The 25315-nt window shown below is 46.7% G+C and overlaps 1 protein-coding gene across 1 annotated transcript in view; it reads right to left on the bottom strand.

Moving 5' to 3' along the window:
- Positions 1-25315, bottom strand: part of LOC147732751 (roundabout homolog 2-like) — a 1033034-nt gene that overhangs the window by 368279 nt on the left and 639440 nt on the right. Inside the window, exons 10-11 of the mRNA XM_086957318.1 lie at positions 3383-3464; positions 1164-1332 (exon numbers count right to left, since the gene is read on the bottom strand). Coding sequence (XP_086813444.1) covers positions 1164-1332; positions 3383-3464 — 251 coding nt within the window. The remainder of the gene's footprint in view (positions 1-1163; positions 1333-3382; positions 3465-25315) is intronic.

Here is a 25315-nt window from a genome sequence, read left to right as displayed (position 1 = left end):
AAATCCTGCGAAATGCATGAATATCGCTGAAAAATCAGCGATATTCATGCATTATCGTGACAATGCTCTTAGCCATGTTATCCATCTTCCATTGGATAACATGGCTAAGAACTGCTTTTAGCAGGCGTTAGCTTTTGGAGATATTCGCGCTTAGCGCGAATATTTCCAAAAGTTGTTAATAGGAGTTAGAGATGTTAGCGACTGTTTTCAGTCTCTAACATCTTGGCACGCCCACTTTGCATGTCATTAGCGATAATTATCGCTGCCATGCAAAGTGGGCCCCTAAATGACCGTTATCGCCTACCAGCTGTTGTTAACTGGTGTTAGGGACAGCTTGGTAATAGGGCGATAAAATTATCGCAGCATTAGCGGGAAAAAGTCCCGCTAATGCGACGATAATGCCCTTGGAAATATGCCCCACAATTTCTTCAGAAACAGGCACACAGTGCAGGTCTGAGTCTGAGCCTAAGTAGAGGCATATACACATGGTTCATAATATGCCCCCCTGTCTTTTTATTTCCTGAAACAGGCGACAAAGCGTTTTGCCGGTACTTCTTTTTCAATCACCTGTCACAAATCAGTAACCTATATTAATTGTGTGAAGTTAGACAATGAGCCGATCTCTCATTTATACCCACCAAAGCTAACTTTTCTCACATCTGCTGTAAATTGCTTATCCAATCCTCATTTTCTGTAGATATCAGGTTGCCCATTTTAGGTATATGTTCAGAAGTACCCGGTGTTTCCCAGTTCCCAGCTTGCTGTTGGAGCATGGGATGGGTAATGTCAGTGCAATACTGACCAGTATTCTAGGTAGTTAAAATTTGGTGCCTAAACAGGCTATTGGTGGGTCGGATACCTTTATCCCTGAAGCACAGCATATAAGCAAGTTGACATATGTGCCTTACATGCTCCACCGAGTTACATGCTTTATAGTAGATCGCTCTAGTAGTTCTCTATGTTTTATTAGAATTGTGCCAATTGGACTTCAGAATCTATAGTGGAAAAGGAAAACCATTTTTAAAAGAATGCATAAAATTATTTTTAGGAGTGAATGATATTGTCACACCTGTCATGGTATAAACTTAGTTATCTGAATCTACCCCTGAAATTAAAAGCACTGAGTTTCAGTTAAAATCTTTCCCAAAAAAAGGTCATAATACCTGAAGGCTTCGATGATGTAGGAAGTGACATCTGTTGTGCCACTCACTGGGTTTGGCTGCCATGTTAAGGAGACACTATTCTTGGTGACATGAGTGACAATAGGTTTGGAGGGGGAGACAGGAAGGAAGTTTGGCTCAGAAATCTGGACATCAATTGGGTCTCCACTTTCTGAAGAAGAAAATACAATTGAACAGTAAAATATCAAAATACTGATATCATTCAAACCTTTCAGAGCATCTACAACAAGATTCTAGGCCATTTGTTGTGCCATATGACGGGGAGTTTTACAGAAACACACAGTCGATGAGCCTCAACATGGGTCTTGTCCATTAAGCTTCTTTGTGAGCAGTTGTGCCTTTACCCCTATGTAGATGTGACTAAATCTTGAATTTCCAGAAGATACACTTAAAGAGAAAACCTTTTTGAAAATACTTTATATTGTATCACAAATAAATACGCAATGTATAATTACCATATTGTGGTTACATTTAGGTATTGATTGTCAGCTTTGCAATTAACTCAGTAAAATAAAAAATCGTTATATGGGTCGGGATTTCCGTATTGGGTATAAAAGTAGGACCAACCCTAACCCAACTAATGGACAAATCACCTGTAGTTTTGCTTTTTTTTACACCATGCTTCCTGTTGAACGGTGGTCTTAAGCCGTGCTTTGAGATTGTACAATGGACTCCGTCTGTGAAAGTAGAACCTCTGGTGAATACTGATCCTGTGAGGAAGGGGCACTCAGTGGAGCTCATAAAACTATTGTCTGTCATCAAGATGTTTCAGAATAACAAAACATTCTCACTTGCACGTCAGGCTAACTCTGCTTAACCCCTTCCATGCTGATGACGAACCCCAGCCGTCATGCACTACGGTGACCGTGTGCTGATGACGGCTGGGGTTCGTCACGGCCCGCCCCTGTTCGTGTTGTTTACAGCACACCAGGAGAATCGCGGCCGCATGGAAAGGGTTAAGGCTGGTGAGTGATATATTTAAGTCTTTGGTGGCTGCTCAATAATTGCACGCCTTGGGCAGAACCATCAGTGTAAGTTCTCTGTTGCAAGTAGGCCACTGAAGTGGAGTCTTGCACCTTCCAGAACACTATAACAAGTAAAGCTAATTTTTTTTTTCCTCACACAGATAATGGGTCAGAAAAGGCACACGTTTCTACCAGTAATGTCGGATAGAGGATCTCCGCAGTGGAGAGGTGCCCCTGACTAACACTTAAAGACCATTACTGGGGGGGGGGGCGGGGGGAACCCATTTCACTGTGCATGAGCGTCTGGCCGGCCTTCCAGGCAGGCCAAACCCTCATGCACAGTGAAGCTTTCTCCCGCCCCGGCTGCATTGTTGGGGCTAGACAGAGCTGGCAGAGACTCCCAGTTTGCCAGGGTGCGCAAGTGTCCGCCGCTCAGGCCAATCCTGAAGCTGCTCTCATGGGAGGGCAGCTTCGGGATAGGCTGCAGGGCAGACTGGGAGTCTGTTCCCGGGCCAGAAGCAGGAAGAGCACGATGCAGTGGAGACGACAGTGGTCACGTTAAGGTAAGTGTGTTTTTTTATTTATTTATTTTTGTCCCCGAACACTCCCTGCCTCCCTACTCCAGTCTGGTCCTCCCGACCCCCGCCTCTTTGGCAGGGAACAGGCCACTACTGACAGCAGTAGTTTGTTACGGGTTATTGTGATTTGAAATATATTGACTCTGATTTTACCGTCCATTAAACAGCATGACTCAGTGCATAGAGGTGGACTGACCCAATATCTTTGGTGTCCGCTGGCTATCCATCTCTCTGGACTTAGCTTCTTTTTTTTAATTTTTTTTTTATTTCAATAAGTTTTTATTGTTTTTAAACTTGGAGGCACAACTTCCATTTCCAACAAGAATTGTTAAACATTTTGCAACTTTCCTTTCTAAGAACTGTTGGGTGGGGAGACAATAAAGAAAAACAGGGTGTGATAAATGCAATATGTGCATATCGTGCTCTTCTGTCCAATGCTAGTTTATAGCCAAGGATGGAAGGAAAAACAGAAAGAAGAAAGGAAAACTGAAAAAGTAGAAATCCTTGGTAGTGGAAAAACCCAGCCCACTATTTGTGCATCACGGTATGTCAGCCATCATGTTCATGTTGTCAAAACTTTAAATAAAGATGTTAGGAAAAGACAAAGCACACAACAACTCACACCGCTATCTGAAATGAAAATGAAAATAGTTATTACCTTTTACTTTCAGGTATCCGCTCCAAGTTGTCTCACCAGTAGAGCTCGTTGCAACACATATATATGAGCCAGAATCAGTGACCTTGGACATAAAATAAGTAAAATGTAATCAATTGCTTCCTGTACAGATAAAAAGGTAACAGCGCAGTTTATTGAATTTACAAGGACTATTATAGCTCTGAGTACAGAAGGCTTATTAAAGTTAATCAGAAGCTATTTGGCCCAGGAAGTAGACTGTGTGCGTCTTTAACTGTTAGTTCACAGACTCTGACCAGTTTCTAAAGCTTCTATATTCGCATTACTATTTGTAGTGTGCTTGTATACTAAGTTCCTATGGTAGGCTCACATGAGGATGAAGTTGTGAGCTTTATTTTTCTGTGAAAGCTAAGTGTCTCCACGAGAAGCCATATCACCCACGGACAAAGTTTTGATTCAACGTTATCACAAGCTTGTTAAAACACATATCAGTCACTGCAAACCAGGGTCAGTCATATCCGTGCCCTATCTGCAGAAAATTGCGATCGCCTTTGGGCCATCAAAAGAGGCACATTTGAATTCTTATCCTTTTTTGTGAAAAAATAATAACGTGCGCTTCCTTTGATAAAAGGACATCTCAAGTGTGGTAACTGCATGGCATGTAATATACTGCAAACATGAAAGACTTTGTACATAGGAATGTAAAAATGACCCTACCGCAACTCACTAAGGGGTATATTCACAAGAACGTGTGATAACTACCGCAAGAGTAGCGTTACGCAACTTTCAACATCGCAGCCCATTGCAGGAAAATAACCCTGTATCAATGTGGAATTTACAAGGCGGTAGCATGCAATAGACACCAGGTAACGCGACAAAAATCAGCGTGAAAATCTACAACGCGTCGCAAACATGCAAAACGCGAACGCAAAAAAAATGCGGTGAGGCCAATCGCTGTACAAAAATCAGAGAAAACCAGCCACAGGCCTCTTAATCCCAGGCGTCTGGTGGGACAATGCACCCAAAAAAAACATGAAAAATACACCAGAAACAAGCCAGAGCACGTAGCAACATGGATGCACCCTGACCAAGCGCAGAGGCCTATCGAACCTTCAACCCCCACAGACTACCAGCAAGGAACAACCGGGTCGGGGAAGGCCAAGGAGAAGAGGTAGAGGAAGACGGGGTGCAGACTGCAGGAAAACAAGACCAGTGTCACGGAGGTGACAGAAAAGTACCAGCAACTGACCCACAAGCAGAAGAATCCAGCACCCCCCAAAAAGTCACAATGTACACTGCCATACAGTCTGCATGCCAAACTATCACAATGCGCCAACATATATGCCAACACAAAGGCAACACACACCTCCCCTTCACATCGCAGAGGGGCACCCAACACCTGCAGCAGAGCACAAATTATAACGCATCAGTGATGCCGGAGAGGACCACCACACCAAGCCCTACAAACGCCCATGGATATCCCACGCAGCCACCACCGGGACCTGGACAGCCAAGCTACTCAGAGGAGAACACAGAGCCTGCAACAGACCACACAGCAGGAAGCACCCGCAGGCACAGCTGGCTCACACTTCACCCACCCCACACCCCAATGGCATGTGTCAGAAAGCCAAAAGGAGGTGGCCCAACAGGTGTGGGTGGGGGCCAAACCCATGGAATGCGAACCATGACACATACGTAGGGGTCATTCACCCTACAGGGCCCAACCAGACCCCACTAAGGAGACCCGCGCTGCCATAGAGACACATGCAGATGCACATGCACAGCACAGGACCACGCCCAGGGGCGCGCAATTATCAGTCATATGCCCATGTTGGCCGTGTGTACGACGGCCCTGGCCACTCCCCTCATGATTGGAGTGGGTGATGACAAAGCTACATGTCCAAGCCCCATCCCGCTGCCACCGGTGACATGTCTGCATCCGTGGTACACCGCACAATGCAAAGTCGCAGGGTTCAGGGACCACATGCATACTACAAGACCACAGGGACACACGCAGAGATCATGTCAAACTGGCTATGGGCACATGCACCCGGCCCCTTTATTGGCAAGGCCACATGTACAGTGACGCCTGTGCTGGTTGTGTGTGGGGTGAGTGAAGCCAACCCGCACGGAATGTCTGGTGTTGGCAACCACTTGGACATTGGACACCAGTGCAATGCAAACAGAAAACACATGCAATACAGAGTCAACTGATGAGCAACATGGGGTGAGCCGGATAAAGTCCAGAGGACAGCCAACATGCAAACAGAAGTATCTGTGAGTCACAGTGCATTGGGCTGTGGACACTAGAGATGGGCGCGCTCATGTGCAGAAAAAATCTTGGCTTGTGTCCCTTCGATATATTCCTGATGCAGATGCAGTGGGGTGTGCCAGACCTGCATCATATTCACCATCAATGTCTCAAGACCCCCACACTGTTTGCGGTGACATACCTGCGCAACTGCTCCACAGCACAAAACACAATCAGCTATGGACAATGGCCTGCGGTGCACTGAGTCACTGCCACCTGGAGTGCTGAGCAGGGTAACAGGCAGATGATGGCATCCAAGGAAGGGCTGAGCAACCACAAAGTCTGTCAGGACCAGCGCTTCAACTCTGGCAGATGGCGTTGGAGGTGGTCCTTGCGGTGGTGGCATGTGCCTCCTGCGGTGATGCTTCATCTGGGCCGGTCTGGACTCACTTTGGTGTGTGAGCCCAGGTGTGACGCATTTGGGCCAGGATGCTGTGTACAGCGCAAGGCCACAGAGTCATGGCGTTGATGAGCCCAATGCCCACACCTCAGAGGCCAGCCTATGTCTCCGTAGAAGATTCTCGGACTTGACCAGCACAGAGTTAGTGGCCCCGGATGCACTTTGGCCGGCACAGGCACCCAGCCATGGACGGGTGACTTGCGGTGCAGTCAGATGTGCCATGCGACCTGAGCGGGTAACCATCCTTGTCCGAGGTGTATGTCTCGGAGTGTTTCGGGGGACAGTGAAAGGTGTCCTTCAGGGCAAGATGCCGCAAGGTTTGATTTTATCAGTAAGCAGCAAATGGAGGAGTGGAATGCAACAGCCCGTTGCCACCACCAATTCCGTATCAGATACATGGGGTTGAAAACTGCCCCCTAGTCCATAGGCTTAGACGCCACCAATGTTTGGCCTGAGAGAATCCATAAATGTCGAGGAACAGACTTAGTGGCACTGGGCTGAGTGGGGATGCAGTCTGCGATGATGCCGGTACACTGATATGGACTCCGCCATTGCTGAATCATGACTCTGTGACCTACTGGACTGCAGTGTAGGCCGTAGGCAGCGGTCAGCAATGGCCCACAGCCACATGTCTTTGGCTCGTGATGCACAGCGCTAGTGACACCGGGGCAGTTGTCGGTAGTGTACGGACAAACAACTCTGTAACGATGATCCTTTTCCCTCCGCCAAGTTGCAAGGCAACATCCTCCTAGGCCTCTCCTTGCATGCTATGATGTGTCATCTGTCACATACTTGCACATATTTGAGGCGTATATACTGTTCATATGCCTTCACACAGTCACAATTTGAGTGATTAAAAGTGAAAACTGCATTTGCCCACTGCATTAAAATAGAAGCAGAGGGTTGTGCAGAGAACATTTTTATATTGTAGACAAGCATCAAATATTACATTTTTTACTGAGAGGTAGAGGTAGGTAGACGGGAGACAAGATTAGAGACCGGCATTCTGCAAATGGGCAAAGAAGCAGGACATTGCAGATTGGACCGTACCATGTAGAGCTCTTATTGCCATAATTTATATTATTTATTTACGTATGTTTTCAGTTTAAGCGAGAGGACATAAAAGGGATTCTCCCAGAGTCACAGAACATGCTAGTCAATGATAGAATCGAGAACGAGCGAAACTGCAGCAACTCACCAATGTATTTAAGTTACAGTAGAAAATGGATTGGGTGTTAAAACCTAATCACAATTATTAAAATATTTTCAAAAACATTTCTGCATGTAGAATCCATTCAGCATTTTTTATGAACCTTCTGTTTACTTTTTTTATGGTTACCATCGCTGGGGGCCATGCCCCCCAAACCCTACAGACCTGGCTACGGCCCTGAGGCAGAGTGCAGTGTGCTAAGAGGACATCAGGAGCTCTTTGGATTTCAAAGGAGATCTCCGGGAGGCTTCCTGGAGGTGACAACAGGCTGGAGAGGTAAGTTGGATTCTTAGGGGATGAACGGACACAGTCGGTTGGGCCGCACAAGGCCATGGGGCTTGGGGTGCAGGGCTGTCTTTTGGCGATGGGTTTTCTTACCAGCTCTGGCTGTCGGGGACCATTCAGGTTCAGGCTGCAGGCTTCAGTGTTCGGCTTGAGGGAGGTTTGGGATCACTAGATCCCAGGTCAAGATTGCAGGGGAGTCTTTCTTGTTGTGTTGGGCCACTCAAATTCGGGCTCAGGTGCAGAGTGGTACAAAATCACAGAGCTGCCTGGATCCGGATTCTGTGGGTGAGTCGCTGTTGTTCAAATCCGCTGCTCATGGGAGACAGAGTCTTTAAGATGGGTGTAGGGCGGTCCTCCGGGCTCTGGGGCGCTGCTGGAGACACCAGGGTTTCTGCTATTGTCAGGTCTGAGTCGGGAGAGGCCGGTTGGGTTGGGCCCAAAGCAGTTGGTGTCCTCTTCTTCCTGGGTCAGCATGGCTTTTTGGTCCTTCTTCTTTCTTCCTCGAATCTTAAAAGGGAATGTTCAGGGTTTCCCCTAAATACTAAATGTATGGGTGTTAAAGGGGTGTGCAGGCTGAGACCATTGGGTCCCTTCCTTGAGGTAAGTACACCCCTATTATGCCACCCTTGAGCAGGAGGGGGGCATGGGCCTCTTACTAATTTGCTGAGTCCTCTCATCTTCAAAATGGAGGGGACTGAGATGTGTACTTCATGTTGCCCCCCCCATGAGGCGTGGGTTTGGCAAAAGCGGGTACACCTCTCATCCTAACCAGGTTTTTCCATTGATTCTATCACCCATAGTGGGGGTTAGAACCAGTGAGAGCCAGTTGCTGGGGGCAGCAAAAGGCAGAGACAGCTTAAAAACACAGCAGGCCTTTGAAGCTTCCCCTTCATGGACCCAGCCCATCCTGGGGAGGAGGCATGACACCTCTGCCCAGGATGGGCTATGTTTCGGCCCTCTACCCAGGGGTCCAGAAACCTGTCTGGTGGGGATAAATGTCGGGCAGCCATTCGGGAAGCAAACCAGGGCTGGTTGTTTTCAGGTGGCATCTCTAAGATGGCCTCTGAGTACATTTTACTTTAAATCCTACACTGGCATCAGTGTGGGTTTAATGTGCTGAGAAGTTTGCTACAAAACTTCAGTAAAGCCATTATGGAGCTATGGAGTTTGTAATGGCCAACTCAAGACTGATTTGCATATGGCCATGTCTGAACTAGGGTGGCTTGGTGAGCAAAATAACGATGGATTAAGCCCAGATCTGTGACTGGGGGTGAATGTTTTACCATTGTGCAACATTCCGTCCATCATCTTGTGTGTTTTGCTGTTCACCCTATGTGGGAAGGGTATGCCCAGACGTGGGTCCCGTGCTCACTAGGCCACTGGAGTCAAGCTATCCTGGCTGAAGACGGCTGATAGCCAGCAACCGGTCCTAGGATGCTTGATTCCGGTCCAGGGAAGACATGGAGTGGCAGTTTGGGCTGGACTGTTCCCCTGAGGCACAGGGTCAAGACTGATTTGCATATGGCCATGTCTGAACCGGGGTGGCAAGGTGAGCAAAATAACGATGGATTAAACCAGATCCCCTCTGAGTTCTATGCTACATTTATAGACGAAATTAAACATATCTTAAAGGATTTAATTACTCATATTTTCTGTGGAGGGGAACGACCCAGCTCCTGGTCCAAGGCTAAAATTTTAATTTTTGCTAAACAAGGGAAACCCTCAGAACATTTAGGGTCATATCGCCCCATAACCCTTATAAACGCCGATTCCAAAGTATATTCTAAAGTATTGGCAAATCGAATTACACCTATAATACACAAGGTAATTACCAAAAGTCAGCACGGCTTCATCCCCGGAAGGTCCACCATTAGTCATATACAGAGGGTGATCACACTATTTGACGGAACAGAAACTACAGGAGACCCCCTGGCCTTAATTCTGTTGGACGCAGAGAAGGCCTTTGATAGGGTCACCTAGCAGTTTCTCTGGAAAGCAATGGCGATAATGGGATTTAGTATCAAGTTTATTCAGGCAATACAAAAAATGTATATCAATCCTAGTGCTGTCGTATCTGTGAATGGAAGTCTAACTAAGGAAATTATCATCTACAGGGGAACTCACCAGGGATGTCCATGTTCGCCATTGCTCTTCGTAATATATATAGAGTCCTTTGTTCGCTATTTGGATAAAAACAATAACATAACACCTATTATATCACAGGGATTCGCTACCAAAACATTAGCATATGCTAACGATATTGCAATAGTCACTGCAGACCCCATACCTGCAATGCTGACCATCGAGGCAGAGGCCAGGAAATTTGGGCGGGTTTCTGGCTACGCGTTAAATAAAGGGAAAACACAAATCATCCTGAACCCAAAAATTGTGATGGATGATCCAAGGGTGGTGAAGGAAGCGACATACCTGGGTGTCACAATTTCCTTAAAGCTGGAGGAAGTTGTGGATATAAATCTTAAGCCAATGTTGAATACAATACAAAGGGATCTACGACTCTTAGATGATCTCCATTTATCCATCATTGGGAGGGCAAATGCTATTAAAATGGTGTACTTTCCCAAAATACTATACCTATTTAGGGCAATCTGTTTAGAATTCTCGAGCCAGTGGTTCACATCAATAGAACGTATCTTTTCCAGATTTATATGGTCATATGCACAACCTCGCCGGGCATATAAATACCTTACCCTTCCCAAGAATAGAGGCGGGCTAGCTCTACCCAACTTATGGAGATACTATTGGTCATGTGTATTACTATACAGCAAGGAACTACTGCAAGGAGGGGAAAATGCTGAGGAACAGACCGTTTCAATCTTTCAGCTATTGGTGGGGAACTCTAGCTATGGCTATTTTTGGAGGCATACATACGATAGCTACCACAAAAAGGTAAAATTTAAGACTCTATATAGTTGTTTTAAGGTATGGAAGGCTGTCAAGAAAACATTAGGTATAGGACCAATGTCATTCTATACTCCGGTATTAAATAACCTGAATCTCCCTCAAATAATATTTAAAGATAACTGCGTAAATAAATAGTATAATTTAGGAATAACACAATTAGGGGATTTTTATACCACGCAGGGGATTAAATCTTTTAACGCTCTAAAAGAAGAATTTGACTTAGATTGTCGGGACGTCTTTAAGTACCTCCAAATAAGGGACTTCTTAACACATAAATTTGGGGCAACAATACTTGGGTAAGAACGCACAATAGTAGAGACAATAATACACTCAAAGAAAAATTCAATAGGTGGAGTTTATGGCTCATTGTTGGATTTCTTTCCGGACAATTTAGATAAAACAGCAACAAAGTGGCAAAGTAAACTCGAAACCTCAAAGGAAGGTTTTCTATATTCCTATCAGTTAGCTCAAACCATACTCATCTCCACCAAATTACAGGCACAATTTTACAAAACCTGCTTTTTTCTCCATTATACACCTGATAGGATTGCAAAATGGGGAACCGGCAAGGGGACTTGCTGCCGAGATGTAATCTATCTAAAGCAGATTCCGTTCATATCTTTGCCTCTTGCCCAGCGCTAATACCTTTGACACAAGATATAGAGAGGTTTTTAACCTCAGTTCTTCGAAGAAATGTCACTTTGTCACATAAAGCAATAGTACTTGGGGCGGAAGACCCAGATAACCTCGAGAGCAGCCATGATCTCATATTTGTAGCTATGGCAGTTTTGCGGCTATGCCTAGCCTCGGCTTGGCTTGACCCGCTACCACCCTCCTTTCAACAGTGGCTAACTAGACTTCTAGCTGTACATAACATCGAGATAGCTATATATAAGCGGAAAGGAAGTGTGCGACGTACAAGGGGTAAGCAAATCTGGAGCCCTATTACGCAATGGCGAGATGTACAAAATTAACCATTAGTATTACTTTAAATGCTGTTACGTATAATACCTAAATAGATACACATAAGTTGCAAGACAGTTCGGGATGCAATAGGGTATGAATAACCTGGATTCCTCCCCCACAGTCACGAGACGAGACGTACAAAACAAAACTAATCATCATTAATTGTTATAACTTTGTTGTTTTCCGTGATACTGGGAATATTTGTTTGAAAATTGTTTACAATGGCTATGTATGTATATTATGAATAATGTAAAGCACATGATGTTAATGTGTAGAATGTTTACCTGTCCGGGGGGGAGGGGGGGTAATATATATATGTTTAAAAATAAATACTTTTTTTTTTAAAAAAAGGATTAAACCCAGATCTGTGACTGGGGGTGAATGTTTTGTCATTGTGCAACATTCCATCCAGTGTTTTGCTAGTGGGCTTGCAGCACTGGTTGTGCAACCCACAGAAGCGGCCTTGTAAAACGTGTCAAAGGTCTGCCATTGCAGAGCCTGCGTGCAGTCTGGTACTATCATGCTGACTGGGCAAGTGCACCCACTTGCCAGTCCCTAAACCTTCCCTTTTCTTCATATTAGTCACCCCTATGGTAGGCCCACGGGCAGGGTGCATTGTAAGTATAAGGTAGGGCAAGCGCTGATGTGTGTGGCATGTCCTATTAATGAATTACAGCCATTTTCGTTTTTCACTATTGCAAGGTTTCCTGTTCTCCATAGGCCAGAATGGATTGTTAGATTATTACATGTTTATAATCCTAACAGACTCCGAGAACATGGTAGAAATTTGAGTTTAGAATGCCTGGACTCCGAATAATAAAATACATCTTTTAATGAAGTTTATTTTAATATTCTGTGTTTGCAAATACCACTTTTAGAAAGTAGGTATTTGCTTGCCTAACCATTTAAGCCTGCCTCTGCGAGGTTGTGTATTCCTTCGTCAGGGTTTGTGAGTGACAGGGCTGGGGAATTCTAGGAGACAGGCTGGGTCAGCCCGGTGGTGAATAGGGAGATCTGCTTCTAGACGGGAGGGAGGTGTTGTACCTGGGACCTGAATAGGGCTGGGCCTTCCGTCTACAATGCCGGCTTCACCCCCTGTGGTGTGTCTGATGTCTCTGCCCTGCACACTGAAAGAAGAGAAGGAAGGCTGTCAACAAAGTGATCCAAGACTGTACATGCCTTCCACATTGCTTGGTCCACCTCCTATGGGGCGTCTGATGTGCCTGCCCTGCGCTGTGAAAAGAAAGGTGAAGTCTGGTAAACAGAGTGCTTCAGAAGTGGTTATGCATAGGCACAGGCCCCTCTCCCCTCAGGGAACAAAGGATTTTGGGGTATAAATATTGGGACACTGATCCCAAGAAATTAGATCACTTATGGACTTACAAGACAAAACCTCTGCTGAGGAGAGGAACCTGAAGAAACTGAGGAGAGACTATTCCCAAGCTGAAGTGCTGCTTGGGGGATTGGCCTGCAGTGGTTCACTGTCTGCCAAAGAGAGGAGAAACAACTTTGTGGACTTTACTTTCAACTTGTGCAAAAGATCTCCAAGGGTTTGGAAGAGAGCTTGCCCCCTGACCGAAGTCCCAGGACCAGTGGACTTCACCAGCCTTTGTGACTTGCTGCTGGAAACGCTGTTTCAGTGGCTACACAGGCAGGGAGCTGTGACCGACTCGCACGACCGGCCCGGTGTCCTGTAGGCACTGCATCAAGCAACGTCCACCTCGAACAACGCAAGCTCTGAGCTCACCGACTCCATCCTGACGCCGTCACTGAGCCGTTGCCTGCACCGTGACTGGTGGACACCGCGACGTGCAACGAGCGCCTCGCTACACAGACTCGTACTGGTCTGACCGACGCGGTCAATGCTGCTGACCTTGAGTCCTGTGAACGCACCGGAGTTGGGCACCGCCTCACGCTTTGCGACGCACCGCCCGACTCGCACCGCTGTCCGGACTGATCGACCCCAGCTCCCGAACCCCAGCTCTGTCGCTGCACCGCAAGCTGCAAGCACCGCATCGAAGCACCGTCTCACCCTGCAACGCACGCCTTGGATCCACCAACTCTGTCAACGGGCCGCTGCCTGCACCACATCGAGGGACAACGCGTCCTGCAACGCTTTCTCTTCTGCACCGCGACAAACACCGGAACCGGCTGATGCAGCTGGCAATCCTGTGCCGGCTGCATCAAGTAAAAGGCACTGTGACTGAGTCTGTCGACATTTGAGGGGGCCAGTCCAGACGCGGTCCGCTCTATTTTTAGACTTTGTGTTATTTCAACAACGCTGTATCCAGACAGGGCAACCAACTCGAACAAAACCTTAATTTAAGCCTTTTCACCAGAACTCTTGAAATCTAATAGTACTGTGGATTAGTTTTGTCGTTTATTGGTCTTGCGGTAACTCTATATAAAATATACTTATTTTTGATATACAACCTTGTGTGGTGTCCATTTGTAGTGTTGTCACTGGGTTACTGTTTGTGGTCCAAATGCTTAACTTACAACGCCTCTGAGATAAAGCCTTGCTGCTCGTGCCAAGCTACCAAAGGGGTGAGCAGGGGTTATTTTAGGAGTGTAATCCCCTAATCCTGACTAGAGGAGAGGGTCCCTATTTGTCACGAGTACCTACCTGTGCCTACTAGAGACCCCCCAATTCTAACACCTAGCAAAACGTTTATTTTGCCAGGTTGAAATGGTAGTGTCAAACCACCACAGGCTGCTGTGGCAGGCCTGGGACATGTTCGAAAGCGCTACAGAAGTGGGTGGTACAATGAGTGTTGCAGGCAGCCCACTAGTAGCATTTAGTTCACAGTTTCTGGGTGCATGTAGTACCATTTGCCAGAGACTTACTAGTAAATCAAGTGCACCAATTAGGTGTAGAGCACTTTTGCCATGTTTAAGAGGGCCACAAGTACTTTAGCACTGGTTAGCAGTAGTTAAGTACACAGAGTCCTAATTCCAACAAAACAGAAAAACGAATTCAACAAGCTTGGATGAGTGAAAGCAAATATTTTTGGGGGACTACCATCCAAGAGTGACGGGTCTAACAACAGCCCATTACCTCTCCAATTGCAATTTTGGAAGTGTATAACTAGGTAATGAATAACTGATATCATTTAGGAGGCGAACATATGGAACACCTCTGTCCTAGTCAGATCCACGTAGAAAAATAGAGAAGAGCTAAAAAGAAATGCGTACACTGTTTGTTGCCGTTTATAATGGGTTGATTTTACCTTGGTTGCAGACATGCTATGTAGTAGCAATGACATCTACGGTGGTTTTATTGAAGATTTGAGCTTAAACTCCCTAGATCAGCGGTTTTTAACCTATGGTCCTTGGACCCGTTAGAGTCCACAAAGTCTAAGCAAGGGGTCCACAACTGCCTAGAAAAGGAAATGATATTAACAAACTAATAAAGTGTATATAAAAAACAAGCACATTGTAAAATTGGAAAATGTAAAACATTTTGTAAATGTGAATGAATTTGAAATTGAGACAAAAAATACTACTGCTACTAATAATAATAAATGTTTATAATGTGAATGGCTGCTTCAATTAAGTGCGAGAATCAAGAGGGAGAGAGAGGACCAGATAGCTAGTCCAGATCCCCGGATTATATGTAAGCAAATCAAAAGGAGACTAGCTAGAAAAAGGGGGTTAGTCTGACATTATTTTGTTATTGTCATAGCGACTCAGTGTTATTGGCGGTGGCACCTGTTGGGTGTCTTTAGAAAGCCCTCACCCACCAACCTAGTTGGTGGCATGCTTCATCATCGGGCCCACCCAGTGACACCTAGCGTGTCCCGGGTGTGCTACGACGCCTGATTACAGCGGAGCAGGTATGTCACTGTGTGTGCGGTGTGAGGTGTACAGAGAAGTGAGGTTAAAACGCCCTAAAGTGTATATAACTGTGAGAGGGGGGATTCCCTTCTCAAGATCACGCTTTTTTAGGCTTGCTTGTACTACAAGGCTATTGAAGAGGCAAGGGGTGGCCAGGATTTCTGGTCAGCTCCAGCGTGGGACCTGTTGTGCCTCCTTCGCATAACCGGTTATGCGAAGGAGTTATATACACTTTAGGGCGTGTAGACACATAGACTACACTACACTTACCCTAATTTTAACCTACACATATTTTTATTGTCCTGAAGAAAGCCAGATTAATATAAGGCACTGGCTGAAACATGTTGACACATCTAGGACGTAGGAGGTCGTAACCCGCCTCTAACGTCCCTCAGCCTTATTTTTAACCGCTGACGGAGGCCCTTTTAATAAAGTTTTCTCACCCCAGGGACCATCCGCCAAGCCGTTTTAACCTCACTTCTCTGTACACCTCACACCGCACACACAGTGACATACCTGCTCCGCTGTAATCAGGCGTCGTAGCACACCCGGGACACGCTAGGTGTCACTGGGTGGGCCCGATGATGAAGCATGCCACCAACTAGGTTGGTGGGTGAGGGCTTTCTAAAGACACCCAACAGGTGCCACCGCCAATAACACTGAGTCGCTATGACAATAACAAAATAATGTCAGACTAACCCCCTTTTTCTACCTAGTCTCCTTTTGATTTGCTTGCTTCAATTAAGTGCCTTCCACTAAATGAAGTTAGTATCCTCAAAATGATTGATTCATTCAGATTGATTCTCTGGAGAAGTGCAGGTGCACCAAACAAAATATAGTATGGACAGCGAGTGGCCTCAATCAAATCCATCTGAGAAATGGACTGGCTTTTCGAATAATGGAGGGATATCAACACCAACTAGTGATTTTGATAGGCTTGCAGGTTTTGACCAGTCATATCAATCAATATATCAGGGGAATTGTAAGCATGCAGCTCACCAGGGGGGGTCTCTCAAGGCGATGGGGGTGGGGGAGGGAGGGGTGAGCAGCTCAATTCAGTCGAAGAGCCAGATCTTGAGCGTCTTCCTGAAGATGTTCAGGGCAGGCCCGGACTGGCCATAGCGGGCACCTGGCAATCCCCCGGTGTGCTGCACAGGTGGGGGCCGGTTTTGGGCCCCTGGGGACCGTTTTTGTTACAGGGCCGTTTTTGCAGCATAGCTGCAAAATCGGCCATGTAGCAAAATCGTCCGAAAACCGGCCCCGGTGGGGAAGGGGGGGGGGGGGGGGGTTATGGGGGGGGGGCGGGGGAAGCCGAGCACTTTACCAGGGCCGGTTGTGGTTCCCAGTCCGGCGCTGGTTCAGGGAGGGGGCACGTCTGATGTTGAGTGGGAGATCATTCCAGGTCTTGGCTGCGATGTAGGAGAAGGTTCTTCCAGTTGTTCTGGCTCTGCGGATGCGTGGGATTTCGGCGAGGTTGGAGGATCAGAGGTTTCTCTTGGGTACATGAAGGGAGATTCTCTTGTTGAGGTATCGGTGTTGTGGAGGCATTTGTAGGCGTGGGTGAGTATCTTGAAAGTGACTCTATTCTCTACTGGGAGCCAGTGGAGGTTCCGCAGGTGTTGGGTGGTGTGCTCGTGTTAAGGAATGTTGAGGATGAGTCTGACGGCGGTGTTCTGTATGGTCTTGAGCTTGCGGATCATAGACTTGATGATTTCGGCATAGAGGGCGTTTCTGTAGTCCAGTCTGCTGATGATGAGCGCTTGGGTGATGGCCTTCCTTGATTCATTGGGGATCCACTTGAAGGTCTTTCGGAGGCTTCGCAGGGTGTTGAAGCAGCTGGAGGCGACAGCCTTGACCTGTCGGGTCATGGAGAGGGAGGAGTTGAGTACGATACCAAGGTTTCGGGCATGAGCCTCATTCTTGGCATGTGACTGTCTTTACTCAAACCCTACCAGCTTTTTAGTAGCATCAGCACCTTGTTAAATCCCTATTTGAAGGTTAAGCTAGTTCCTATCTGGTTAAAGTTAATAGGTGTTAAACATAATCAGACCCCTGACATCAGAAGGGGATGGGGAGAGCAGAGATTTTAGTAAAACCTAATTACATACCACATTCTTTTGTCGCTGCCAAGCATATTTAAATAAGCTTGAGTGTAGTACAGTTTATGCAAAATGAATTATATGATGCTGCTTAAGATTGGGCCTAAGAAAAGTGGGACACCAAATTAGCATAGTTGACTTCTTTTCGGTACCCAGTGCTACTTGGTCGGCCGCAGAAAACGTGATTTTGCGATCTGCAAATAAATTGTGAAATTAGCACTTTTGTAAAAGGATTTTTACCTAAGTGCAAGTAAAATTTTTAGGGATTGTCCTAACTTTTTTTTAAAAAAAGGCTGATACTCCTTTCTCTTTATTGGCTCAAAGGCAGCACAGAATCAATAAAAAAAGGGTTTGCAACATGCTAAGTCCAAGGTCGGACTGAGACAGAAAACAGGCCTAGGCACCAAAATAAAAGTGTTTCCCAATAGCAAATCAAATAGCAAATCAAGTGGCCCATGTTCACAAATGTAGGCATTTTTGACTTGTAAAGACACGCCGTATAAGTGTTTTGCATAGTACTGGATACTGCAAGAATCTAAACATGCGACAGGCAATATTTGTGGTAATATCAGGGAAATAAATAGAAAAACTGGCCCACCAGACCATCAAGCAGGCCCACAAAAAGTAAAAAATAACAGCCCACTAACTGACCTGTCAAATCAGCCTTTGGGCACTGCCTGATTGTCCTATAGGTCAGTCAAACCTTGGCCAAGTTTTCGAATTGGATACATTTAGGGGCCATATTTATCATTATTTCATGCCTAGCAATGCTGCAAGACAATGTTAGCTAGGAAAAAAAAATCAAAGACACAGGTTGTTGGCAAAGCGAAACAGCTTTACTCAAATAATGGCCGGGAGACAATCAACCCCGTAGGACTGAAAACTAACTGAACTTCTATTCACAAAAACCACAATGGCTTCATTCATGTTATCTTACAGAGCTATACGTAGAGGTGTGCAGTTCCTATAGCGGGGGAAGTCAGGGGAGCCTGAGCGATCAGGTTGGGGGGGCAAAGACAACCGCAATATTGGATCATTATAGCAGGTAAACCTGACGCCATCTTGGAATGGAGCAGTGGCCATATTAATCTAGAGGTGGCTTAATTCCCACGAAGATTCCAGAATGACTGAGTCTTCAATAATTTAGCCTGATTAATTAAATCTTATGTGCTGTGGCTTTGCAAAGGACCAGTATGTTATCCCAACATTGTGCAAGAGGCAGTTATCCTAATTAGTTGCACAGCCATGTCCCTATCGTAACGATGCAGTCACAAAGTGAAAAATAGAGAAAATCAACCCCACATTGGGGGAGAAATCTCCATGGATGTTAGGCTCATTTATGTTGTGTTTTTTAACACCTTGGGTGCTAAGGGGTTTTCCCGTCCGGTGCTGCATTATGACAATTCCCATTGTTCATGACAAGGTCAACTCATCATAAGCACAGCCCAGGTAAAACCCATGACGAGTTGACCTTGTCATGAGCACTGAAGAGGTTAAAACCAAACTCCCACTTTGGAGTTAGTTTTTAGAAAACAAAATGCTTTGCTGAACGGCGGGTACTGAGCCTTCAGAGGAGTTGCCATGGCACACCTCATTTGAAGGCTCAGAGATCTGAGCAGGGCTAGCAAAGATATGAAAATATGGTGGACAGTAGTCCTGCCATAGCTGTGGAGGTAATGATGTTCACCATCCGGAATCCTTAAAAATTAGGCCATATGTCACTTCATCCGAGCAGGTCCTTTGAAGATGTACCCCTTGCAGAAGGTTCTACCCATTGTAACTCCAGAAGATGTTTTGGTCTCAAATGAGCAATGGACAAACTTAAGACAGACTTTAGACAGACATAAGACAGACTTAAGACAGACTTAAGACAAACTCAAGACAAACTTAAGACAAACTTAAGAAAGACTTAAGTTAGGATTTTGTCTTAAGTTGGTCTTAAGTCTGTCTTAAGTCTGTCTTAAGTCTGACTTAAGTCTGTCTTAAGTCTGTCTTAAGTGGTCTTGAATCAAACTTAAGACAACATCCTAACTTTACTACTACTAAATGTCGTCTGTGAATACCAAAAGTAGTAAGTTTAGGATGTTGTCTTAATTTAGTTCTGTGAATCGGCCCCTCTTTCTCTCCATGATGCATGTGTTGCATTCCAATTCAGCCCAAAAAAATCAAAAGTTCCTTTACTTTGCTATCCCATCTACCAGGTACAATTTTCAGAGCTCTAGGTCTCATATCCTCCCAATGGGGTTTATAATGATATAAGGACTTTTGGTAGCTCTCCTGCACAATGAGATATGAATGGTTGAACATCTGGATGAGTGGTTTGGACATGGTTAGGACATTCTGTGTCTCCTCTCTTCTCTAAACATGATAGAATGGGTTAACACCCAATTGGCATATATAATGTACTTGTAGGTCCATAGTAAGGTAATACTACATGTACACAGGTTCCCTAATGTCAGAAATGGGAATTTCTGGTTGGCTAAGGCTTGCGCCAAAGCCAGGCAGAAACCACCATTCTAAGTCAGGGCAAGGAAGTCACCCGCCAAGAAAACCCCTGGTCACCCTCTTGGTAGCTTGGCACGAGCAGTCAGGTTTATCTCAGAGGCGATGTGTAAAGCATTTGCGCACACACCCACCAGCAACAACCTCCCAGGCCCCCCACAAAAGGAACTCCACACAAGGTATATGTAAAAATAGCCTTTGTATTACAAACCACATTAGATGAAAACACACACTTTACAATGTGCCAACAGGCACGGGCAGACTTTACAGGGGATATGTACAGGACAGGGCCACATTGACCACTGTCAGGAATATGCACTTTTAGAACTAGAATACTTGTTTAGAAATAGCACTTAGTAGAACATAGAATGATAATCACTGTAGCACAAACATAGAGCACACAACCAGTAATCACTGGTAACAGGTAAGTACCACCTACGCAACCCTAACCACCTTAGGAGAATATTACGCAGGGAACCTGGACTTCGCTAGCAACACCTGTACTAGAAAGAACAACCACCTAAGTATCACCATACATTTAGGGGTATAGGCAAGAACACATTACACATGATGCATCACAACATTCAGAGGTGTAGGGAAAAGCACATGACGCATAACAACACATTCAGAGGTGCAGCAAAGAACAATTGCGCTGAAATCACATAAGGCAGGAACACATTTGTGCTCAAATCACATAAGCCACCACCTGTGACTGTCCCTAGGCCAACCTGGCCTTTCAGGGGCTGACCAACCCTGTGTCCAAAATGTCAGGGGGCCTAAACGGAGCAGTTGCCCACAAAGTGCTGGGCAACTGGTGGAAAGAATGGGGCCACACGTTGGAGCCTCGTGGGCTCAAGAACTAACACTGCGGGCTGGGAGCCTCGGCGCTCTGAGGAAAGAATGCCCAGTGAGGGGGGAGCAGCCCGCTGCTCTATCGGGGCTGCTCTACCACCCTAAAAATGCCCCAAATCGTCGGAGTCCTTCTCGGGGGACTCGAAAAGCATTTATGCCAGCCAAGAGCATCTCTGGCTCTAAAACTAACTTGCCACCCTGGAGGCCCTTGTGAGGACTCTAAATAAACAAAAGGTGCCCGGAGCCTTGGAGCCTCGTGGGCTCTGCACCACTGCACTTAGGTGAGGCGGCTCGCACACAGAGTGCGCACACTGGGGGGGGGCGGGCACCAGCAATGTGCCCCGAGGCCCCCCTCCATATTAAACAACACCGGGCCCCTCAGGCCCTAGGGATAGACCCGGAGCTCTCCCCCACCCGTCAACTCACCGGGCTCTGCTGCGGGGAGGCTCCGAGGTCACGGCCGACTTCTTCTCCGGTTGCTGTGGTGCTGCGGGGCTCTCCCGGGCAGACTCTTTGCTTTCTTCCCGCTCCTTGGGTCTCCTTCTGCTGGCGGCAGAGACAGAGGCTGGGAGGCTCCTCATGCAGCACCACCGGGCTTCCGGTTGCGGCTGGAGGCCATCTCCTGGCTTCCTGCACCGGCGGGACTCGACCTCCCAGACGGGAGCCTCGCTCCCTGCAGCACTCCTCCGGCGGTCGCTCTGGTGCCGCGGGCGGGGCTCCTCTCTTCCGGAGTCTCGCTGGCGGCTGCCCCTCTGCTGGTACATTCCGGGGCTCTTCCTCGCTCCTGGGAGCCTTGGGGGAAGCTACCTAGACTTCCTGTTGTCCTGTGGTCCTGCCCCCAGCCTGCCTGACTTTCGGTTTGCGAGCCGGGCGGCAGCGGGGATTTCAGGGCAACAATAAAACCACAGGGTGGGCTCCCGTGTAAAGGCAGGATCATAAGCAGGGTGGACACCTGCAAACAAGACACAAAGTCGGCAAAAAATGCGACAATGAACGGGGTAATGCCGGGTGGGCAACGGCTGCGAACAAAAAGCGCTCCCAAGCGCTAGAGGGATGATTAAAACGCTACCAAGCGCTAGTGGCAAAATCAGCCACAAGTCCAGTCAAAGTCCTTTAGGAAAGTAGGCAGGGGGGGCAAGGCTGGGCCCAGGGACCAGCTCACTGGGACCTCCAGACAGGAAGGTAGTCCTAGTGGCGGTCCTCCTGGCGCCCAGCAGCATCAGGCCCCCATGTTCAAATAAGGAACAGAGAACATTTGGTAAGGGGACACAGCTCCTTTTTATACAGAAAAAACCTTTGTCTGTGAGCAGGGTGGGGGATAAACCAGTCGCAGCTAGTTTTGGAGCACTCTTGATGTGCTCAGCCACCCCTCCTATTCACTAGTTAGGCTAGGGTCATCAGTCGCACCACAGGGGGCGGAGCTAGCATTGTGTGGGGAAAGCCCAGCCCTATTCAGGTCCCAGGTGCACCCCTCCCTCACATCAGCATGCTAATCTCTCCACTCACCACCGGGGCAGACCCATCCAGACTCCTGGAGCCAGGCTCACCAGCCAGCTCCAGCCAATCACACGCCAGCACCCTTACTGCACACGCACACCAATGTCTAGAAGTGGCACTTCCACACTACACACAATCATGCCGCATACATCATTGCGCAGCATTTAACCACACGAGTCCGCACATACCAAACTCGCACCTGCACTCCCCACGCATCAGGAACTAACATGGACACATACATTCCCCATGCCTTCCTATGGGAGGGCAGGCTAACCTTACTACACGCACGCACTTTACCCTGGGACACAGTGGTAAAGTGCGCAGAAACCAAAAATCACTACCCCCGATTCACATTCATAAGCAAAAAGTTTTAGGGGTGAACCTGCCAGAAGGGCCAAGTCCAACACCTAAATTAAATTCTACTAGTGGGCCTGAAACACTTATTGTGACACCCACTTATGTAGCCCTTTAAATATGTCTCCGGTCTGCCACTACAGAGTGTGTGTGCAGTTTCAAAATGCCACTTAGACCTGGCAAAATAAATGTTTTGCCATGCATAAACTTTCCTTGTTAATACATGTATGTCACCTCTAAGGTAGGCACTGGAAATCCCAGAGGGCAGGGTGCAGTGTATTTAAAAAGTAAGACGTGTACTTTTAAGTTTTACATGTCCTGGTAGTGAAAAACTCTTACGTTTGTATTTCACTACTGCTAGACCTATCTCTCCCATAGGATACCACAGGAGACACATCATTACATTTAATCGTTGCAGAACTACTTACACTTAAATAGGCTGTGTCTTGACTCCGCACAAAGGGGTGCATGCCCACTGTAGCTAGTCTGGAGCCAGGGCAGGGGAGGCAGGAAAACCTGTGCACTTCAAAGGGGAAATCTCAAACACCTTCTCCAACCTTAAAGGAGGCATCAGGTGCAAATATTGGACCCCAGACACTAGCTCTTCAGTACACCTCAGGACCTGTAGGAGACTCTGCCAGGAAGGACTGATTTGCTGCTGAGATGACTGTTGCCCTGAAGGACTGCTGGTCTGACCTGCCGCCCTTATATATGGGTGAGAAATTCTGGATGAGCAGCCTCCACCCAGGACCACCAGAGTGACTCCAAAGGCTAGTATCTTGTAACCAGCACCTTGACTCTGCAACTGTGAGGTCTACCCAGCCTAGTTGGGCCACCCAAGTCCTAGACCTTGGAAGTGGGCTTGAAGTTGGACGTATTTCATCGGCTGTGCAGCGCAACCCTGAACAGAACCAACTCATCGCCTCTGCTGAAAAGATTCTTCCAGTGCAACAAGTCCACTTTGACATCGCAGCCCGAATCGGAACCACTGAGGCACGATGCACTCCTGATGCTGGCCCTTGCATCACAAATCTCTTGCAGATGGAAGCTTCGCAGTTTCTGGGAATCGATACAACACCTCAGCTGGAGGGAGAAGGGATCCTCGACGATGACATAGGACCTCACATCACAGATTTTCAGTTCGTGGGAACCGATGCACTGCCTCGGCTGCACAACGCATCCTTGACACAAGACCTCACAATGCTCTGAACCAAGGTTAAGCTGGCCTAACTGGGTCCCAGTAGCTGGCTGGTGCTCTATCGGGTTTGGCCTGAGATTGTGACTCATTCCAAATTTGGTGTGGCCAGATATCCACATTTAATGCTTTTTGCTTTTTGATGCTATTTTTACTGAAATCTTTAAAATCGCATATTTCCAGTTCTACCGATTACACTTTTGTCATTTTAGTCTTGGTGTGGTTTTTAAAACCTTCTCTATTTTTCTAGACTGGTGTGGGATCCTGTTAGACCTGGCATCATTGAAGTGGGTTTCTTCTGCATTTTTTGCCTTGACCTCCCATGTTTTTTCTGTGTGTTGATCCGTTTTGCTGGTCTAGATGCTTTAAGCACTTTGCCACTGCTGTTTAGTGCCGAAGAGCAAGTGCCCCCTTTGTAAATTATTTTTATGGATTGGTGCTTCCATGGTTGTCATATTTGATTTACCAGTCAGTCCCTAGTACAGTGCACTGTGAGTGCCCAGGGCCTGTAAACAAATGCTGCTAGTGGGCTGCAGCACTGATCATGCCATCCACATAAGCAGCCTTTAAATGTAACTCAGGCCTGCCATTGCAGAGCCTGTGTGCAGTCTAGGGCTGTGATGTCAACTTGGCAAGTGTGCCCACTTGCCAGTCCCTAAACCTTCCCTTTTCCTACATGTTAGTCACCCCTAAGGTAGGCCTAAGGAACCCCTGTGGACCACTTGATGGCCCGAAATCTTGAATTGAGCAGTCGATTGGGGCGGCATGGTATTTCTTTGGAGCCTGCTATAGATATGGCAGAAGAAAATTCTGGTATCCGCCAAGCAAAAAGCACAACATTATAAGACAATATTCTTCAGTCTTTATCATACCCCAGCAAAAATGTTAAAATGGGTTAGTATGAACGATGGGAAATGCTTTTGCTGTGGGGCAAGGGGGCTGAAATAGTACATGTTTTTTTTTGTGCACACATCTAGAACAATTGGTGAAACACATCGAAGGGTTTCTGACCGAGATTACGGGGGTTGTGTAGTATGCTTCTCAGCCTTGACGACTGTGTGTGAGAATGTTGGAGTGTGAAATGTTCTGCTATTTCCAACGTTGTTTTCCCTTCACATTACTTTTTTGTGTTGTGCTTGACCCTCCACACATATGTTTTTGAGTGCTTAACCACACCTTCCACCCCAAGCTGCTCTAGGGATGTTCTATGGTGTGGCTCACCTATCCATTTACACCTCTTTACTTCCTCTGTGAGCTCAACACCTTTTAATTTGCTGTGTTCTGGGGACCTTTCTCCAATTATACTGCTTGTGTTATCGACAGCCATCATTTCGCTGTTTCTTTCTGTGGCTGACTTTTCATCAAATAATGTTGTCTTCATTGATTAGTTCTCTCCTTCATTGCTTTGTTCTCTCCATCACTTTATTACTGGTACTCTTGTACTTTCTTCGTGCTTGCCTGGCCAGCTTGCATTCCTTGTACCTGAGTTGGTTTGTTGCTTGTGGTGTGGGAGTGTGTGGGTTGTGT

The sequence above is a fragment of the Lissotriton vulgaris genome, chromosome 2_1 (assembly GCF_964263255.1).
Source record: "Lissotriton vulgaris chromosome 2_1, aLisVul1.2, whole genome shotgun sequence".
NCBI lineage: Eukaryota > Metazoa > Chordata > Amphibia > Caudata > Salamandridae > Lissotriton > Lissotriton vulgaris.
The sequence above is the reverse complement of the archived record's forward strand: the minus strand, read 5'-3'. Positions and strand labels throughout refer to the sequence as shown.